This window comes from Zootoca vivipara, chromosome 16, assembly GCF_965207765.1.
Source record: "Zootoca vivipara chromosome 16, rZooViv2.hap1.1, whole genome shotgun sequence".
Taxonomy (NCBI): domain Eukaryota; kingdom Metazoa; phylum Chordata; class Lepidosauria; order Squamata; family Lacertidae; genus Zootoca; species Zootoca vivipara.
Genome location: NC_142599.1, coordinates 32,810,869 through 32,832,108, shown reverse-complemented (window position 1 = coordinate 32,832,108; position 21,240 = coordinate 32,810,869). Strand labels below are relative to the sequence as shown.

At 42.8% G+C, this 21,240-nt stretch overlaps 1 protein-coding gene across 1 annotated transcript; it reads right to left on the bottom strand.

Moving 5' to 3' along the window:
* Nucleotides 1-178: 178 nt before the first annotated feature.
* Nucleotides 179-10,563, bottom strand: LOC148683155 (uncharacterized). The gene is made up of 6 exons (XM_088659589.1): nucleotides 10,171-10,563; nucleotides 7,392-7,727; nucleotides 5,447-5,755; nucleotides 3,867-3,992; nucleotides 1,648-1,685; nucleotides 179-650 (listed from the first exon to the last, which is right to left on the bottom strand). The coding sequence occupies exons 1-6, from the start codon at nucleotides 10,277-10,279 to the stop codon at nucleotides 606-608; spliced, it is 963 nt and encodes a 320-aa protein (XP_088515715.1). The 5' UTR covers nucleotides 10,280-10,563; the 3' UTR covers nucleotides 179-605.
* Nucleotides 10,564-21,240: the final 10,677 nt, after the last annotated feature.

The window sequence follows — 21,240 nt, the reverse complement described above, 5'->3', positions numbered from 1 at the left end:
AATAATAATAATAAAAGAAATCAACTGCTAGAGTTAGGACAAAGACGAGCGTTGGAAGGAGACGAATTTTTAGCATTGCAGTTGGCTGTGGCGTGTACTGGGGGTGAAAGCTTTCAGTCTGTAAAAAACAGCAAGCTGGGCAGAGGGACAGACGGCCAGGGCTGATTTCTGCCGGCATCCAAAACTGTGGCCATGGGAGAAGCAAGCCTTCTTGGGGTGCTGTGAATCCCTCCATCGTGGGCTCAGGTTGTATATATGTGTCAATAAACCATATAGCATAAAGACAACACAGTCTCCGCTGTCCCTCATTTCCAAAGGAAACACGATCCTCGGGCAAGCGGAATCTCACACCCCTCGGAGATTGGGGTGCCGTGTAACCATTCCTTTCCACAACAGCTGTGAGAGGGAGGTCACTGTTTCTTCCAACTTGAAGTATGGGGAACAGGGACCTTTTGCTGACGTCGCTTGCTGGCTCTGGAAGCCGAGCTGGTGGTTCTATCCTCTCAGCCTCACAGATCAGAATCCAAAAAGCTGCCACAGCATGTTAAAATCTTTTGATCCCGGCCCCTCGCCACTTCTGATGCTTGCTGCCTCTTGTTCTTTTCTTAGGTCCTCAAAGCAAGATTTACCTGGGCATAGCCAACGCCTTCCTGTTTCGTAAAGAGTGGAGAAACTCTGTTATTTGGAGCACAGGTGGGCAACTTCAGGCCCTCCAAGGCTCTCTGTATGGCCCTCAGAAATCTCCTCAGGCCACGCTTCTCCCCTATGGCCACACCCCCTTTCCCAAGGCCAATCCCTCACACTGTGTCACATCTGTTTGGGCCCATTTGCCCAAATATACCAACCTCTACTGCTTCTAGGCAACATTCTGGGGGTCACATGCTTGTAGCGGGAGGGCCAGAGGCCAAAGTGGGTGGAGCAACAAATGCAAATTTTATTTTTGTTTATTTTCTACACCCGCATGCCCCTCTCTATTCTCTATTCAGACAGCTAGATGGGTAAAGAAAAAAGAGTTTTATATGCGTCGTATATGCATTATAACACTCTGACACCAGATGGCACTGTGGAGTTCCATTTTTTGCCAACGTGATTTCTCATATAAAGTTTACAACGCGTTCTCCTCAAACGCTTCCTTGATGTGTCTGGATCCAGCCATTGTCTGTGTTCAATGACACATTTCAGCCAGGCAAAAACAGCCAAGGAGGATTCAAAGCAGGATTATGGAGGGGTAAGACCCTGAGAAGAGACCTGGGGGTCGCATCTGGACCTCAGGTATGAGGTTCCTGGTCTCTGGAACATCACCACCTCTGTTCACAAGCAAGTTAAGCTAGGTTGAAATGTATGTATGTGTATGTATATATATATATATATATATATATATATATATATATATATATATAATTCTCCTTTCCTTTCCCTGCACTGCCTCCTCCGCAGCCCAGTTGCACTTGTTCCAGTTCATTTCCAGCTGCAATTCAAAGCACCACCTGTTGGGGGCGCTATAGCCGTGGGCTTCCTACATGGACAGGGGCTGGCCTGGATGACCTTGTGAGGTCCCTACAATGTATGCCACATATTAAAGCACCCTCGAAATCTGGAGACGTCCCCCCATTGCCATCTCCAAAGAGAGAGTCATAACTGTATTACCTCTGAAGCTGGAGGTTCAGAGTCCGGGTATTGGGATCCTTGGGGAATAAAAGAAAAGGACACAATTAGGACTAGCTAGAGGGACCATTCTTCTTCAGCTGCTGTGAGGGCCAACACTTTTGCCAACTGCAAAACGGACAGGGAAGAAGCTCCATTCGGTTCAAACCTACCTAATTTGGATTTCCCAAAACAGTGGGCATCCCCCCGCCAAGTGATTCCAGGGAGGAGGATCTAGAGCAGGGGTCAGCAAACTTTTTCAGAAGGGGGCCGGTCCACTGTCCCTCAGACCTTGTGGGGGGCCGGACTATATTTCAAAAAATAATAATGAACGAATTCCTATGCCCCACAAATAACCCAGAGATGCATTTTAAACAAAACGACACATTCTACTCATGTAAAAACATGCTGATTCCCATACCATCCGCGGGCCAGATTTAGAAGGCGATTGGGCCGCATCTGGCCCCCGGGCCTTAGTTTGGGGACCCTGATCTAGAGCTCCCAGGAAGAACTCAGGAAAAGCCCAGAATAACAGCTGAGAATGCATCTTAGGAGACCTGTCTAGGGCAGCTTCCTGATCTTACAGTGACCTAGCAGATCCCACTGAGAATCCCACCAACAGAACAGGTGCTCAGTCCGCTTGTGGTTACTTGCTGCTTTTCCCTGGAACATAATCCCTGCCCAAAAATCCGGTGCTAAAACACTCAAGTCCAGGGAACATCGGGTACGGGGGCAAAATGGCCTCTCTGCCTGGCTTTTGGGCTCTCCTCCTAGCCACGCCTTCTCTCCCTAGGCTACACCCCTTACCAGAACCTCATTGAGTGTTCTTGCCTATGTGGAACGTGTCATTTGATCTCTGATCATGCCTGGATGGAGGGTGGTGGGGTGTGAGTTTGTGTAGAAACTGATCTACTACGCAAAGGGGCGGAAATTACTGTACTTTTCCATGTATAAGACTATGTTTTCTTACTCTAAAATAATGTTCAGAATCAGGGCTCGCCCTATACACGGCGAGTGCAGAGGGGAATTTTTCTCAAATTGGAGTCCCCAAAAAGAGTCTTATACATGGGGGTGTCTTATACACGGAAAAATACAGTACATTCTTTGCTCAGCCACTTTTGCCACTGGCCCTCCCACCGCTTGCAAGTGGCCTCCAGAATGTTGCCCAACAGGAAAAATGTGGCCCTCAGGCTGAAAAAGCCCCACTGGTTAGAGTGTTGACCTGGGAGAGCCGAGTTCGAATCCCCACTCAGCCATGAAGCTCACTGGTTGTGACCTTGGGGAGGTCACCATCTCTTAGCCTAACCTACCTCATAGGGTTGTTGTGAAGATGCAATGGGGAGGAAGAGAGCCATGAACTCCTTGGAAGAGGTGGTCTATCAATGTAATAAATTAAATAAACAACAAAATAAAAATAAACACGGCCTTTGAACTTTAAAAAAAGGTTCCTAAGTAATGCCTGACATTAAGAGAGCCTGAAATAAAATTTCAACACTTGGTGTTTAAACACTGCTCTGGTGAAGAAGGCCCAGCAGAGAATATATTTCCTCAGACTTTTAAAAAAGAACAAGCTGAGTGAGAGACTGCTGGTGTCCTTCTACCGAGGCTCCATAGAGAGCATTCTCACATACTGTAGCTGTGCTTGGTTTTCCAGCTGCACAGACATGGATAGGAAAGTGCTCCAGAAGGTCATAACCACAGCCCAAAAGATTATCGGTCATCCTCTCCCATCTCTGGAAGAACTATACAATTCCCGTTGCCTTAAAAAAGCAAATAATATTTTACAATATTCATCTCATCCTGGATATACGTATATTCCGGCGTATAAGACGACTGGGCGTATAAGACGACCCCCGACTTTTGAGAAGATTTTCCTGGGTTAAAAAGTAGTCTTATACGCAGGAATATACAGGAATATACAGTAGTCTTTTTGCACCATTGCCTTCGGGCAAGAGATACAGAACAATTAAATCAAGAACGAATAGGTTAAAAAACAGTTTCTAACCAAGAGCTATAACCATCTTAAATGCTGTAACTAAATAATATGATATTGGGGAGTTGTGATGGGTGTCTATGTATGTTTGTGTGTGGCTGTAATTGTGGTTTTATTTTGTTTTTTTATGGGATGGCATTCAATTTCGTTGTACTATGTACAATGACAATAAAGTACCGTATCTATCTATCTTCTTGTTGATTTCTTAGGACATGGCTGCTGATATTACCTAGTCTGGAACGGAGGCATCGAAGCCAAAGGAAGCTTAAGAGAAGCATCAGCAGTGTCAGAACAGCCAGGACAGACAAGGACACTGAGAAGCTGAGACATTTGTTGTCTAGGACCGCAGAGGAAGCTGTAAAAGGGAAAGGGGGAGGGAGGGAGGAAACAGGCAGGCATTACTTAGCAACTGCTGTCACTGACACAGAGCAGAAGAAGCCCATCGCTTATATTTTGCTTCATTGTGTTACTGGAAGAGGGGTAGGGTTTGCATTCCCTGAACTGAAGAAGCAAAGCTATTCTGCAAAATCCATACTTTCCATGATTTTGCAATGCGGTTCCCCAGCTGAAAAATAGGTACGTTGGAGAAAAGTGTGCCTACAAAGCATCTATTTGTGGAAACAATGTCTACGAATGCAATATATGTGGGGAAACGGCTTGCCCAAAATGTGCATATGAGCAGGCACGTCCAACAGGTAAATCGTGATCTACTGGTAGATCGCGGGGTGTTCCTGGTAGATTTCTGGCCCCTCAGTTATCTACCCCCCCCCCAAAAAAAGCTCTAGAACTTTGGCTTCCCCAAGAAAGCTCAAGAACTTTGCCTTTCTTTTAAAAAAAAGCTCAGCAACTTTTGCTTCCTAGCAAAAAAGTGGGCCATCAGATTAAATTCCACTATCGGACTGGGGATTCAGGACCCTCAACTGTGCTTTATATAATCAACTTTTGATTATGTTCTGTGTATCTCGCAATGCTCACTCAGTTCCATTCATTCAGATATTCAGTTCCATTCATTCATTTGCTCCCTAAAAAAAAGCTCAACCGCCTTGGCTCCCCCCAAAAAGCTCAACAACTTTGATTGATCCAATGACAATGGGTAGATCACTGCCAGTTTTTTTTACACTGCGAGTAGATCACAGTCTATTGGGAGTTGGACATCCCTGTACTAATGAAAAGCATGCACGAGAACCATATGTTCGTGGAAATATCTCAAGGAAATGCAGCACATTATTTGAGGGAATTGCTTCCCCCAAAATGTACATATTAGGGAAAAGGCACACTAAAACACTGGGAAATTTCAATAAGGAATTTCTTTTAAAAACGCAAACTAATAAATGTGTGAGAGGAACTGGACTTATGACTGGAATAACAAGAAGCTATCAGAAACCAATATTGAAACATTTGGCTGTGCCTAGTTTTATGGTGAAAGAAGGAAGAAACCACTATTCGCATCCTCTGCACGCGTCTATAAATTTGATGCATCGCTCAGAATAACGCAAATAGAGGCCATTTCTTCTTCTCCGCCCTCTTTTGGAAATCTAGAACACAACCAAAACGAGAGTTAGTAGATTACTTCACATGCAGAAAACCCCAGTTCAATCCCTGGCATCTCCAGGTAGGACTGGTAAAAGATTTCTGCATCGCAGGGCCTACATGACACTTGTGCTGCCTTCTAGAGCTACAATTCTACGATTTTTTGGTTCTATGGCTTAGCATAATGCAGCTTCCTCTGTTCCGAAGAACCAATACATGAAGATGACGAGCCAATTATGTCGACAAGGGCACAGGGTGACATGCCACACGACCACTCACCCATAGGGAATTCGGCGTTCATCCTGACAGCGGCGCCCGAGGAGTTGAACCTGACCTCACATGTGAAATTTGCAGCGCTCACGTTCAAATCCAGGGGAATGTGAAGGACACTGACGAACGTCCAAGAACTGCGGTTGCTTCTCACCAGCAGTGTCTCTGTCCGGAGATGCCCAGGAATGTCCCAGGACACTTGGATGAAGCTGGAAGCACCGTGGACCACGCAAGCCATTTCGTTGCTCTGCAGGAATGGAGACGCTTCATGGGCAGCGGGTTTCAAAAGCATCACCCAGGTGCTCTGGGTGTAGCTATCTGTGCGTGTTGCGGGGAACGAAGCAGAGAGTTCAGGAAACGGCAACAATGCGGTTCTACAACCAAAAAAGTCTTCTTAAGCAAAACTTCCAGCAGCAGTCAGGTGCTGGAAACAATGCCTGTAGTTCCTGGCCCAATCTTGTTGCTTCCTGCTCGTCTTGATCCTTGACCCCAAGATAATCAGATTCCCTGACCCCTGGACTATTTGGACATGCTGTTTGCCTGACCCTAAGACTGGACCTGACTTCGGATGCTGAGTCCAGGCAAACACACTATTCTGGTTGTCTGGCCTCCCTCTCCACTGAGCTCTGCTGCTCCCTCTCCACTGGTTGCTCAGCAATGAGAATAAGACACCTGCCCATTTTCCAACTGCCCTTCTCCCACATCTGACAACTCCCTCTTTCTTTACACCTTACCCACCCCCTCACAGCTTGCCCTAAGCCCCTCGTCACTCAACCCCTCTTAAAGGAAGTAGGAAGTGCTTCACAGAGCAGGTTGCTAAGGTGCTGTGGGAACCACCTCCCCCCTCCATTAAACAGTTCGCCTGGGTTGCTTGCCATCCACTCTGCTTCTTCACTCACTTGCTGTACATCTCACTGCTGTTGGTGTGGCCACCTATTGGTGACCATGCCAACTGCAGCATGATGATAACCTTATATTTTTTATGTATATAAGAGATTGGGGAAATGGTGCATAAAAATGCTAATAATAATAATAATAATAATAAATAGATAATTAATTATTTATACCCTGCCCATCTGGCTGGGTTTCCCCACCAGCCGCTCTGGGCAACTTCCAGCAGAATATTAAAATACAATGATTCATCAAATATTAAAAGCTTCCCTAAACAGGGCTGCCTTCAGATGTTTTCTAAATGTCAGGTAGTTGTTTATCTCTTTGACATATGATGGGAGGGAGTTCCACAGGGCGGGCGCCACTACCGAGAAGGCCCTCTGCCTGGTTCCCTGTAACTTCGCTTCTCGCAGTGAGGGAACTGCTAGAAGGCCCTCAGCACTGGAACTCAGTGTCCGGGCAGAATGATGGGGGTGGAGAAACTCCTTCAGGTATACTGGACCGAGGCCATTTAGGGCTTGAAAGGTCAGCACCAACACTTTGAATTGAGCTTGGAAATGTACTGGAAGCCCCCCCCCGGCTCATCCCTGTGAATCCCCCAACTCCCTCTTCCCCCCAACCCTCACCCAGGCAAGTCAGTACCTCCATTCGGCCTAGTCTGTAAAGGCTTCGGCCTAGTAGGAGAAGGAGGAAGAGGAGTGGGCGGGATTAAGGCAATATTTGCCATCTGTTCCTTTGATGTCCACCTGAGGGCGGTATATTTTGATTTTTTTATAGAGAAAATCACATTTTAGGTGTGTTGGGGTGGGATCTTAACAATCTAAGGTTCTGCAAACAGTCTCGTATTGGCAAGGAACGCTGTGTCCAAATTTGAGCAGAATCGGTCAAGCGGTTTCCAAGAAAAGTAGACTATAACAAACATGGCCCTTCTACATTATATAGATAAGACCCTAATTCGTTTATTTCAATAGGTTCGCCCCCTGCTACGGTAGTAAGGAGACAGTACAGTAGAAGAGACTCAATACTACTCACTCTCCAAGGCTCAGTCTTTTTGCTTCCTTACCTCCAACAACCAATGACGAGCCATTGCTGAAAGTCAAGGCGGGATTTCTCTTTGCGCACATATACAGGCCGGAATCTTCCTTTTGGACCTTGGTGATGGCCAAGACCAGATTTTTTCCTTCTGCCTTGCAAGCAAACCTGCCTCCATCTTCCTTCTCTGAGCATTTATTAATTAAAAGGGGTGGCCCACCCGCTCTCCTTTTATACCAGCTGAACGACAAACCTTTGTCTTCCACGTTTTCTGTAGAAAAGCACTCAAGTTGGGCTGGGCTCCCGGTATCTACAAAATGGAACGGCTCCATCTGATACAGTAAGAGTAACTGGACTGGTAATACTGCTGAGAGAGGGAAAAAATGATAAAAGAAGGAACGTTGCAGTTGGGTCTTGTCTCCTTTCACACAAAGGGAGAGCAAAAGCAATCCTAAGTATAGATGATGATGATGATAATAATAATAATAATAATAATAATAATTTATTTATTTATACCCTGCCCATCTGGGTGGGTGTCCCCAGCCACTCTGGGCGGCTTCCAACAATACAATTAAAATACAATGTTTTTCTCTTTGACATCTGGTGACAGGGAGTTCCACGGGGCAGGTGCCACTACCGAGAAGGCCCTCTGCCTGGTTCCCTGTAACTTGGCTTCTCGCAGCGAGGGAACCGCCAGAAGGCTTAAGGTATACTGGATATAGAAAGCTGGTAGGCTTTTGGGGGGGTGGGGGGAGAGAGGTCATTGTCTTCTTGTGCTGTATAAGTGATAAAGGGGAGCTGCACCCCTAGTTAAGTTTATCAGTTAACTTTTCTAGTAGGGTGGTTTCTCATACATTTCTGTACCAGTGGTCTATGTCCAGTGGTCTTTCCAGTGTTTAGTTACAATATTTAGCTGCACGCTCTCCCCACTCCCCACAATGTCTATGAGAATAGTGTCTTGTTCGATCTGTGGAAAAGGCTCTATGAATCGGAAGTGGAGACACTATATGTACTTTCCCCTGTTTATTTGTTTTGTAACACACACACACACACACATATATATATATATATATATATATATATATATATATATATATATATATATATCCTGTTTCTCATATTTTAAGACATACCCATAAAATAAGCCATAGCAGGATTTTTAAGCATTCAAGGAATATAAGCCATACCCCGAAAATAAGACATAGTGATAGGCGCAGCAGCAATGCCAGCCGCGGCAGGAGGAGGAGGAAAAAAATAAGACATCCCTTGAAAATAAGCCATAGTGTGTGTTTTTTTGAGGAAAAAATAAATATAAGACGTGTCTTATAATATGAGAAACACGGTATTTAAAAAGTATAGAAAGCTGGTTACCCCTATTCCAAACTCCATTAAGGAGGAATTTGACTTCTACTACCTTTTTTGCTGCCACATCACTGGAAAACACCTTTTCGGGAGTCTTAAGCCAGGGTTAATTTAAGAATGTCGGCTGAACTGGGACGAGGGACAATAGTATGTCTCTGATTTAGTCAGTGCTTTTTTTCTTTTAAAAATGTTTAGGGGGTACTCACATTTTGACTCCAGAAAACCACCGTTTTATAGTTCAAATCGGGAAAAATAAATACAGTAAATGGACAAAAGTACAAAGATTCACAAAATGTTTAGGAGTATGCGTACCCCTGCGTGCTCCCCAGGGGAAAAGCACTGGATTGAGCTGAGATGAAGAATTTACACCACCTCAGCCAAGCTCCACCAAACCTAACTTCTCTAATCCCAGTGGATCTTGGGACTGGATTGCACGGTTAGGCAGAATTCGTCAACCTTGGCTTCCCAGAGAACGTTGAACTACAAATCTCATCATCCCCAGCCAGTTCAGCCAAGGGTCAAGGATGTTGGGAGTTATAGTCCAATGATTCCTGGGGGTGCAAGGTTGAATAGGGCTGATCTAAATCCATTGTTTGTATTTATTTCAGAAATTTGTACCCCACCTGCTGTTGTTAATGCGTTCAGAATGCCATTAAAAACAACCTATAACCATTGAAAACCAGTCAAGTACGTTTGTGGTTTTGTTTTTTTTAAAAAAACACCAGCTGATTTTATCAATATTTTTATAATTTTATTATGCCTACTGTTTCAAAAGTCTATTTTTATTGCTTAATTTATAATTCTATGTAAACCATATTGCTTTTAATTAAGCAGTACAAAATCTTGATGAATAAATATTTTTTTTCAATTGCCTTAAGGTCCAAAGTTTTAAAGAAGTTTTTTTTGTTTTGTTTTTTAAAAAGCAGTTCTTCTGCATAGGGTATGACTGTAAGAAATGTATATGTCTTCTGGATTCTCAAGTCTAACAGATTTATTTTGGCATAAGGGTTTGTGGACTACAGTTCATCAAATGCTTGAAGTGTTATACTCGGAGAGGGGGAGATGAGAACAGAGAAATCTGAAGTGTGGGGCGAAAAGGTAATGAAATGGAAGAGTTAGTCTATTGCTTTCTGATGCAAAGCTTAAATAAATACAAGATAAACCGAATGACCTTTCACAACAGCAGCAATAGGAGATAACATAATCCTGCTAGTTGTGCTCCAATAATTCTCTTTGTAAACCACTTTGGGGGCTTTTAAAAAACCATCAAGTGGTGTATGAATCTTATGAAATCAAATAAATGAACAATTTAACAGCTAGTAGGGGAGAGAGAACCCTTGTCTCAACCGAGTCCAAAACTAATAGGATCAAATTTGCCAATGTATTCCAGTTTGCACCGGAGCTACACATTAAATAGTCTTTGGTTGGAGAAATGCATAAGTCATTACCTGCGCAGATCAAAACGAGGCACCGCGGGAACTGCATCTCCCAGCTGCGCCCTGGAGCCCCGAGCCACCGTTTGAAACGGCAACGTCGAGAAAAAGGGCTTGAGATCATCCTGACCCCATTTCCTTTGTGGAGAAACCCAGCCTCTGCGTGGGTGGTACAGTTTGAGACCAGGTGGCACGACGAAATATCAGTGTGGCTTCGCAAGCAGTCATTTGCTGAACGTGGATCGGTTCCAGGGCTTGGAGGCAGTCAGTGCCGGATTTATGTATAAGCTAAACAAGCTATAGTTTAGGGTCCCACTCTCTTGGGGTCCCCCCAAAAAAAATTAAAGGAAAAAAACAACAACTGGATGTACATTTCCAAAATATAAGATAAAAAACAAATAAAATAAAACCTACATACAGCAACAGTGTTTTGTGTTGTGTAGGCTCCTATGATGTAAGTAATGGCCTGCTCCCTAAAATATCACTGGTTTGCTCATTTTTATATATAGGGTGCCTACATTCTGCATGGACTGGTTGCAGGGCAACATGCGCAAATGGCTTTAGATACCTATTAGGTCCATAAATTACCATATAGCATACATTCAACACAAAAAACAGGAACAATTTGATGTTGACAAAGGACAGCTTGACATATAAAGGGCCCCATTACCTTCAGTAGCTTAGGGCCCCATCAAACCTTAATCCAGCCCTGGACGCAGTGAAGGCTTTGGGTCTTGCAATTCGCTGGGCCGCAGCACGGAACAGATGCTAACCATAGCTGCCAAGTTATCCCTTTTTTACAGGGATTTTCCCTTATGCTGAATAGGCTTCCTCGCGAGAAAAGTGAAAACTTGGCAGCTATGATGCTAACACTAGTTGGGGTGGGGTGGGGTTCTGTCTTCCCAGTAGGGATGGGTGGGAAATTCAATTCAATTCACATCTGAAGGCCAATCTATCAAATTCACAATATCTGGAACCAGGTGAGACCTAAAACACAGCTGTCTTTCAAGATTTGCCCTTGTGAATTTCGCAATATAGTTCAGTTAAATAATACTTACAAAAATGCATACAATGGGAGGTGGGGGAGGCGTTTAAAAAAAAAAACACAACCTAACAAATTAATGGAAATTATGGATTTTTTAAAATTATTGGGTGGAATTCAAGGCTGCACTCTTCCAATAGTTCTGCCTGCGCAAGAGGGAGCAATTATTCCCTCTCTTTCCCTTGCATGCTGTCCTGGGGTGGGGGTGGGGGTTCCCTAACCCCTTTGAGGTAATTGGGGGGCACAGGGGGGAGGGCTTCCACTTATGGGCCTTATTAGGTGAATCCCACCCATTACTATAAAATGGTGGTGATGATGATGATTTGCACTTATTGGTCATTTTTTTTATGAGAAGCAACATACCAAAAAACAGTACCTACAGTGTTAAAGCTAAAACACATTCATATTTATATGAAGGAGATAATCTGATAGCCTGGCGGAAAAAAAGTGTTTCCTTTGCCTGGCACCTAAAATAGGTCGTGAGAATTTATCTTCTTGTAAACTGCTTTTGTTAGGGTGTTCTGTTTTGTTTATAATCGAGCAGTGTATAAATTTTATTAGATGTAAAGTAGCTGTGAGGCGAGGCTTTTGTTGTTGCTGTTTACAACAGCTGATTTGTTTATAGCAAATAATTTATGGCAGATCCATACAGTTGAAGCACTTGACGTCTCCCAAAGAATCACCTTTGCAGAGCTATAATTCCCAGCAACTTAAAACAACAACAACAGGTTCCCGTGATTATTTGAGAGAAGTCATGCGCTTGAAATGTGCCCAGCACATCCATCACTCTTTTATCTCTCCACTTTCCTTTCTTTTTGCAGGAAAGTTGTTATGAAAAATGTACCCCAAAATGCGTTGCCTTTTAAGAAGGACAGACGCGGGTCGGAAGCTCCAAAATTTGCACTAAGTTCAGCTCCGCCGGGAAAATGACAGAGACCACACGATGCTGTCAGGAAAAACAAACTGATCCCTTTATTGCAGAATGCAAAGCTACAGCTGTAGGGTCCCTGCCTCTGGAAAGAAGGAAGGAACCCCGGGAAATGGTAAGGACCCCCTATATACCCTCCTGTTCCTGCATGGAAATCTCTGGACTGCGAGGGAGGGGGAGACAAGGGCGGTGGGTGGGAGATCGGATTAGCTGGGTGCGGAGATGACTTTTCCTTTCAGATGGAGAGATGTCAATCTCTCTTCTCCTGTCGTTGATGGTACTCCCCTTTGTTTTGACAAGTGGGCAATCCTTCGAGATGGGCGCAGGAGTGGAGCGATTTCCTGACGATTTCCATGAGGTAATTTTGGCAGGTGTTTTCCTTGAGGCCGCGGAAAGATGGACTATGGCATGTTTAATTTGAATAAAGTTGTCAAGCTAATCTTTCTATTGTCCGTGTCTTCCTTCGTTGGGTATGGGACGGTGATGGGGAGGTTTCAGGGGGGCTTGGGGTCAGAGAAGGGTTGCACAGAAAATAAGTATGGAAAACATTTCTAATACATCCTGACGTATACAGTTCTAAAATATAAAACAGTGATTTTCTAATACAAAGAGATACTAACAAACCTATTTTCTAATACAGAGGAACACTAGTCTAGTTAATCAAGAGTAATACTGAGGTTGTGGTTAGGTTCTTAGGCATATAGGGAGGGACGCCTTTCAAGGGATATAAGGGGTTTCTCACATTTAAGGCACATAAGGCCAGCAGACATATAATCACAAGAAGCAAGCATATAATCACGAGAAGGTAAAAGTTCATAGCAAGTTTGTATAAGGTTTGTATAAAATGGTAAGGCTGTATAAAAATGGGCTGCGTTACTTGGTGGAGTTTATGATAATTGTCTGTGATAATTGTCTAGGCGAGGGTTGCATATGCTTGTCCTTAGGCGAAGGGGAAATGCAGAGTTTATGTTGGATTTTAGGAGGTGTTTGAATATGTTAATCCCTGCGGAGGGGGTGCGGGTCTCTGGAGGGAAGGAGAGCCAAGCTGTGGCGGCGAAATGGTGGTGCGAAGGACTCTGGGTAGCCGTAGCTGTCAAGCTGTGGTTACCCCTCTCTGTTCATTAATAATGGTGTCCTGCAACCCCCCCAATATGATTTTATAACAGTGTCCCCTCTCTGAGGCAATATTGTTGTGTAACAACCAATCATTGCCTCATATAATCGACAGTGACGTATTCTCCATTTCACTGTATGCAGCAGTATTCTAGCACTTATGGGAAAAACAAGTGGTCTATGCTTTACATTTACCAGAAGATCCACCAATATTGACTGGAAAGTGTAGTTTGTTTGTTTGTTTTTACCTTTTTGTGTGTTGTCAGGTGTCAAAGCTAGCTCTCCTCTGGTCTCACACCTCCATCATGGCACAGCAGCAACAATCCCTGGTGAATCCCCTTAGGGCTTTCATATCGACCATGTCACCTGGCACTCACCATAGCTGCCACAGGTTTGGACATGTCATGAGAGAGATGCCTTTGCCTTGGGCTTTCTATGGGATTTTTTATTATAGGCTCTGGTCTTGCACTGTAGTAGGGAGTTGCTCAGTTACTCTTAAAGGGAGAAAGCTACTTGCACCTTGGATTCACTTGCCCAATTAGAACTGACCCAATTATAATTTATACAGCCCCATAAAAACCATTCTGAAAAGGGCACATGTCCAAATTGGTCAATTTAATTCTATAAGGAATCATTCCAGGTAAATCAAGGCATATACACCTTCTTGTATCTGCTGGTTTCATGAATCCTGAAACTGCTTCTTGGTAAAAAGAAGGCTGGCACACTACAAAGTGCCAGGTGAGATAAGGAAATGTGGTCATAAATTGATCTAAATCTCAACAATGGACTATGCAATAGCCTGATCTTTTAGAAAACATGAGTCCTCCATTGGGCGAGTCCTCCATTGGGCGTATAAGGAATAATACCACCATTGGGTGCATAAGGAATGTTACACTATACAATAACTTACTATACATAAAACATGAAAGCAATTACACACAAAAATGCCCCCCCCCCTTTGTGGAAATAACATATACTTGTCAGACATAGGTCAAGGTTTCTGCAGAATATCACGTAACATAAAACATAATTATATATCAGTTGCACAGTCTTGAGGGCACAGTCTAAAATAAAAAAAGAAATATCCTTGTAACTCATTCCCCCCCCTTGTCCGTCCCATTTGACACATTTCAGCATTCCTACATAATAACACATAATGCATAAAACCTTCACATTGTTAAGTCTACACCATTTGTATATCTTGAGGCAATTGGGTGAACTTGAGATAATTCTTGCTGCTTTTGCATGTATTTCCAACCTTGGGCACAAGGGCTTTTCTTGTCTGCCTTTGAGTCACTGGGAGGAAGTTAACAGCACTTCTAAACCTTGCTGAAACATTATAGCTAAGAGATAAAATGCCCTTCATAATTCAATTACTTAGTTTCTCAAGTCTTTTATGGGAATAAATTGTTGTGGCCACTGTGATGCATTGGCAGGTTGGTAAGGTGGTGAGGGGATGGTATTAGCATTTGATTTCCTGTAAAACATCCTTTTGAAAATAGGCCTGTAGGGGGTTGGGGCCTGAAGATATAATTAGTTAAATAATAATAATAATAAAGGGGAAAATATTCTATAAAGTTCTTCTTGGGAAGCTGCAAATAATATGTGATCATAGTTAAGCATTTTATTCATTTAAATATTATTATTATCATTCATATTTAATTACTGCTGTTATTGTCTACTCAGTCTGTTTAATTTACTTCACCTAGTTTGGCTGTGGAGGACAACAATTTTGTTAATTAGGACACAATTGATAAGTTATTAACATTTTCCATGTGTGGTTCTGAATTCTCTTTGAGGTTCGCGTATCCTGTTTGAAAGGGATTATTATTACTATTATTATTTACAGGAAAGAATGACTTAGATGCTACATTCGTATGTACAGGAAGAAAAAGTAGAAATAGAAAAAATGCATAAATAAAAACAAAATGATATTTAGATTACCACTCAAACAACAATTTTTTTTTTTAAGAAGGACTTGACACAAAAATCTCAGATTAAAAAAAATTATTATCAAATAATATGAAGACATTATAAAGACCATACAGGTTAATATTGGCATTCCACGTGATGGACTGATGGACATGCCCCAAAATATAACAAAACAAAACACTGACATATGAGGAACCAAAATAAATAAATAAATGCTAAAACACACAATTTCTAATAATGAGCATCTCAAATGAAAATAAAGAGTAGCAATCTAAAGTTGTACAAATATGGTTAGATTAATTTCATAGACATAATGGAAAAACTGATTTAATAAATGGAAGCAGATTATTTGTAAGCTAAAGAGAAGCGTCAAAGCCAAAGAGAAATAATAAAAGAGGAAAAAGGAAATTACTGTTTGTATCTCTTCACTCCCCCCCCTTTTTTTTTTTGCTGTGGGAGAAAGGAAAAAATAAACACTTGTTACTGGAGTTTAGTCTTCTTAAAGGTTCACATATCCTTTAGAAATGTTCTTCCTGGGAAAGCTGTGAGAATAATTTTTGCATGTTAGGTTGGAACTTTGCAAGGGGGGAGGTTATGCAGGAGTTAATGCTTGGGGTGAAATGCAAATGCGAGATAAGTATCTGAAGGTGCTTCCTGAATACCCATTGGAAAGGGGGAGCAGACCCTTGGTTTGCATAGTCTGGAGTTTTTTCTAAGCCCTTGACTAAAATCACAATCAGTATCCTGTTGAAAGGGGAAACAAACAACAACAAAAAGTACTCAAGCGATGAAAGTACTCAACCGATGAACTCAAAGTGGGAGTGCTGAGATATTTACCTCTGGAAAGAATTTTGCATATTAGATTTGGAATGATGGTCCAACACTTGACCCTTTTGTTTTCTCAAGTGACCCCCTGGAGTCAAAGACACATAAGGAAATTTAAACAAATTTTCCCCTGCATGGCACAGGCCCTTCAGCATTTGGTTGCTGTTTTTGTTTTGTTTTGTTTTTAACCTCCTTTTTCTCTCTATTTTTCTCTTCAAGCTGGCATAGCCTCTGTGCATGTACAAAGTTCATGATTCAGAAATCCATTGTACCACTTGAAAGTGTTGCTGGTGTTGGCTAAATTACCATTTGAATAGAGGAAGGGAAGGGTGAATAGGTTAGATTTTACACAGAAACCCAACAATTTACACTTCCACCAAACCAGCAACAAAAGTGGTCAAATTAAATTCTTTGGTCAGTTTAAATCCATTTCTATAGCTTTTGTATCCTGAGATATTTCTGACACCTCTTATTTCCTGTTCCTTGCTGCTTTGGAAGCAGACTTATAAATCTTAAACTTTAAATATATAAAACTTCAACATCCAGACAACCCAATATTTTCACAGACAACCCAACCCAATACTTTCACAAGAAAGCTGCAATAAAAGTTTGGTCAAATTAAACTCCTTAATGAAGTCATGGCACTAATTAGCCATGTTTACTGTACTATATAAACATCTCATACCCCAGGCAAAATAAATCTTGATTTGCCCCCTTTATCTACAGGGGTCGGGGTGAATTCGTAATTGCAAATGTTTTCGTTTGTTTTTAATTAATTTATTACAGCCATGGCAGACTAAATTCTCTGCCCCCTTATCTATGGGTAATATGGCCAGAGCAGACTTAATGATATTCAACATTCTTACTCATCTCGGCCTCACCATCTTCCAGACTAATTCTTCTGGCCTTTATTTACAGGGATGGTCAAGGCTCATTCTGCTTGATTATGAATTTGTATGTGCTTGAACTGTTGGCTGGAGTTTTGCAGTTAAAAAATAGCCGACAATATGGTGGGGGGGAAAAAAAACCAGACATTCATTTCCAATGTATGATATACCATCTCTACCTCTTTCTAAGTGGCACCTCAAACTCTTCATGCCAAACTTTAAAAATCTGTCTTTCCATCCTTCTCCACCAAAGAGTAAAGCTTGACTGAATTCAGGCCATTTCACTAAGCCACCAGAGTTTAAACTCACTTTTCAGTGCTTGAGTAATCTAGTCCACCCCTTCTGAAATATGGGGATCTCAACACTATCACCGCCCTTAGGATACACATACATTTGAGTACAGATGCCTGACTGGGAAGGAAACACGGGCTATGCCCTATCACGGAAGCACACGTGTGTACTAAGGGAAAAATAAGGAAGGGGAAGATTAAAAGTACCAACGTTATATAGAAGCCTTTTGCAAACCTTAAGATTGGATAAAGATTGGGAAATGTTCAAGACTTTCATATGTGCTTAAACTTTAAACCTTAATAGACAAAGTGATAAAAACTTATATAATCGCTCCATAAAAACAACAATGACACTCTTGTTCCAACTCTGAAAACCAATAATCTTTCCTTGCCAGAAAGCAGAGCTGGGCTGAATTTCAACCCATCACCACATCAGACACATTGCCTTTCACATAGCTCTAAAATGGGGGTTAGAAGGGACCCTGAGGTCATTTAGTCTAACCCTCTAAGATACAGGATTCACAAGATTTGAATGAAAATACCAACTTTATACAGAACCCTTTAGCAGACGAGTTTTTTCCTTAAGAGACTGATATGGGGAGCCCAACAATAACCCTTCTGTCCAACACAATTGAAGTTAAAACTAGACTCAGATAGACAATTCCTGGCTATGGAAGCTCTACTTTTGACAAACAAATCACCTTTATTGGAATAGCTGTTCAATTTTCCTTTAGTCAATATTCATCTAGTCACTTGGAGAAAGACTCCCCTTTGGAGCCTCTCTCAATAACAACATTTGCACACCTCATTCTCATATTTATCATGTTTAAGATTGATTGGTTCAACATTGTTTCTTTATACTAGAAATTTAAAACAAGTTGGCAATTTTAACTATGCACACTTAAGAAGGCAGTCTATGGATGTTGTGGCCAATTTATACACAACCCCATAACATTTCTAAACATTGAGTACATCTCTTATCCACTTATAGCTGGAGTTTATGAAGTGAACATTTTCAAGTTTCGAAATATTTTCAAAGCATTGAGCAAGCATTTTCAAAGTTACAACTCTTTATTTTCCTTCATCCTGCCCCTCTTTTTACTTTTGGAGAGGAAAAAATGGCCTTCTACAGCCTCTTTAAAATAAACCTTTACACACTACGTCCACTCTTTTTAATATTTGCCATGTTTTTTTGGGTTGATCAAGCCCTTACATAAAAATTGTTTAAGCAAGCTTGCATTTTGTTTTGGTTTTTTCTTTTGTTTTTTTAGACCCTGAAACATTTCTTAAATACAATTGGAGGCGTCTATCAGAGTTCAGACGGGAAGTAAGCTCTCCTTGGGCTTATTTCTCCCCTGAAGCCTGCAGAGTTGTCTCTTTGGACAGGGGTGCACCCATTTTTGCCCTGGTCAGTCTCCGAAGGGGCACTTGCGCAAGTTCTAGCCCTGGGCAGTCTCCGACGGGGCTGTGGGGGGGGGTCTCTCGGGGTTCTGGGGATTCCTGGGGAACCTGGGGCACGTCTAAGGAAAGTGGACAGACTCCGATAGGAAAGTGGGCTTGGGAAGGTTTGCTAAAGGGCTCTCTAAGGGAAAATGGGGTTTGGAAAGTCTCCTTAGGAAAACGTTCTAGGAAAGTGGACACACTCCGAGGAGGACTCTTATTCCCCCCCACAATTTAATAGTGCCACAGCAATCTCCCTGCCTCTTGCTCTCTAGACTCAGGTCCTACTGAACGCTTGCCTACGCAATGCCAGATCGGACCTGAGGAATGCAAAGTAGGAAAAGGGAACGGGCGCACTTGCAATCTCTGGTCATGGGTCATACCTAACAAAAGGTCGCCATGGCAGAGGGGCGTCTTCACCCGGGATAGCTAAGCGAGAGAAGGAAGAGTTGCCAAGGCTCGCTATCTGGGCAAAACTCCGACGGACAACAAGCCTTGGGGAGGAAAAGGGCAGCCGCAAAACCTCCAGCCTGGGCAGACTCCGACGGGCTTTGGGCTTTTTGGCTATGAAAAATAGGAAAGAGTTTGATTGCTGTGACAATTCCCACCCCGAAAAGCCAATTTCCCTATTGATACTCACGTCGCAGCGCGCTGCCTTCTTTTCCTGAAGCTTGATCACCTCGCGACAACAGGAGAAGAAAATCTTGGAAAACAACCCCCACGGCCGTCTGGATCCTGTTTGTTTTCCCTGTGTGGTCCCGCTAAGGATCCCAGTTAGGCCAGAACTCCAGGGACAGTCGGGGAAGGGGATCCCCCCTGCAAATGGCTGGGTGCGCTTGGGCTCCCCAACCACGGCGCCCCAAGAGTACGGCTAAACGGAGTCTCCTGCCCTGGCTCGCCATATTGTTATGAAAAATGTACCCCAAAATGCGTTGCCTTTTAAGAAGGACAGACGCGGGTCGGAAGCTCCAAAATTTGCACTAAGTTCAGCTCCGCCGGGAAAATGACAGAGACCACACGATGCTGTCAGGAAAAACAAACTGATCCCTTTATTGCAGAATGCAAAGCTACAGCTGTAGGGTCCCTGCCTCTGGAAAGAAGGAAGGAACCCCGGGAAATGGTAAGGACCCCCTATATACCCTCCTGTTCCTGCATGGAAATCTCTGGACTGCGAGGGAGGGGGAGACAAGGGCGGTGGGTGGGAGATCGGATTAGCTGGGTGCGGAGATGACTTTTCCTTTCAGATGGAGAGATGTCAATCTCTCTTCTCCTGTCGTTGATGGTACTCCCCTTTGTTTTGACAAGTGGGCAATCCTTCGAGATGGGCGCAGGAGTGGAGCGATTTCCTGACGATTTCCATGAGGTAATTTTGGCAGGTGTTTTCCTTGAGGCCGCGGAAAGATGGACTATGGCATGTTTAATTTGAATAAAGTTGTCAAGCTAATCTTTCTATTGTCCGTGTCTTCCTTCGTTGGGTATGGGACGGTGATGGGGAGGTTTCAGGGGGGCTTGGGGTCAGAGAAGGGTTGCACAGAAAATAAGTATGGAAAACATTTCTAATACATCCTGACGTATACAGTTCTAAAATATAAAACAGTGATTTTCTAATACAAAGAGATACTAACAAACCTATTTTCTAATACAGAGGAACACTAGTCTAGTTAATCAAGAGTAATACTGAGGTTGTGGTTAGGTTCTTAGGCATATAGGGAGGGACGCCTTTCAAGGGATATAAGGGGTTTCTCACATTTAAGGCACATAAGGCCAGCAGACATATAATCACAAGAAGCAAGCATATAATCACGAGAAGGTAAAAGTTCATAGCAAGTTTGTATAAGGTTTGTATAAAATGGTAAGGCTGTATAAAAATGGGCTGCGTTACTTGGTGGAGTTTATGATAATTGTCTGTGATAATTGTCTAGGCGAGGGTTGCATATGCTTGTCCTTAGGCGAAGGGGAAATGCAGAGTTTATGTTGGATTTTAGGAGGTGTTTGAATATGTTAATCCCTGCGGAGGGGGTGCGGGTCTCTGGAGGGAAGGAGAGCCAAGCTGTGGCGGCGAAATGGTGGTGCGAAGGACTCTGGGTAGCCGTAGCTGTCAAGCTGTGGTTACCCCTCTCTGTTCATTAATAATGGTGTCCTGCAACCCCCCCAATATGATTTTATAACAAAGTGCAGTCCTGGACTACTGTACATTTTTGAGTCCCTTGTTTTGCCATCCTCCTCTTGACTATTCCAGCCTTGATCTCGCTCTCCAGAAAGCACTGTGCCAGGGGTGATGGCATTTGTAATACCTTTCCTTTACAGCCGGCTATTATGCAAGGCAACATAGCTGAACTTTCCCCCTTGTTTCGCTTTCTTCCTTGCAGGGGATGCAAAGCAAAAAGCAAGGCTTATACTTAGGAGGAAGATCCCTCAGGGAACTGACACCCACTTTTCTTTTTTTAAAGATATATTGCTTCTTGTTTGGGTGGATGGCTTAAATGATCAGCCCAAAGCCTTTGGGCAGTCCGCCTTTGGAAAACATGAAATGATATTTGCACAGTATTATTACTATTAATGAGGTTACCGTTTTTAATTTATTAAGGGGTTATATTAAATTATTTTTAAAAGAATTAATAGATGAAT

Excerpts from the sequence above, each read along its gene's own strand:
- LOC148683155 (XM_088659589.1), bottom strand. The coding sequence starts at position 10,279 with ATGATCTCAAGCCCTTTTTCTCGACGTTGCCGTTTCAAACGGTGGCTC. Across the intron at positions 3,993-5,446 it reads GAACGCCGAATTCCCTATGG|CTTCCTCTGCGGTCCTAGAC; the intron begins GTGAGTGGTCGT and ends TCCCTTTTACAG. Across the intron at positions 651-1,647 it reads CTGAACCTCCAGCTTCAGAG|GAAGGCGTTGGCTATGCCCA; the intron begins GTAATACAGTTA and ends TTTACGAAACAG.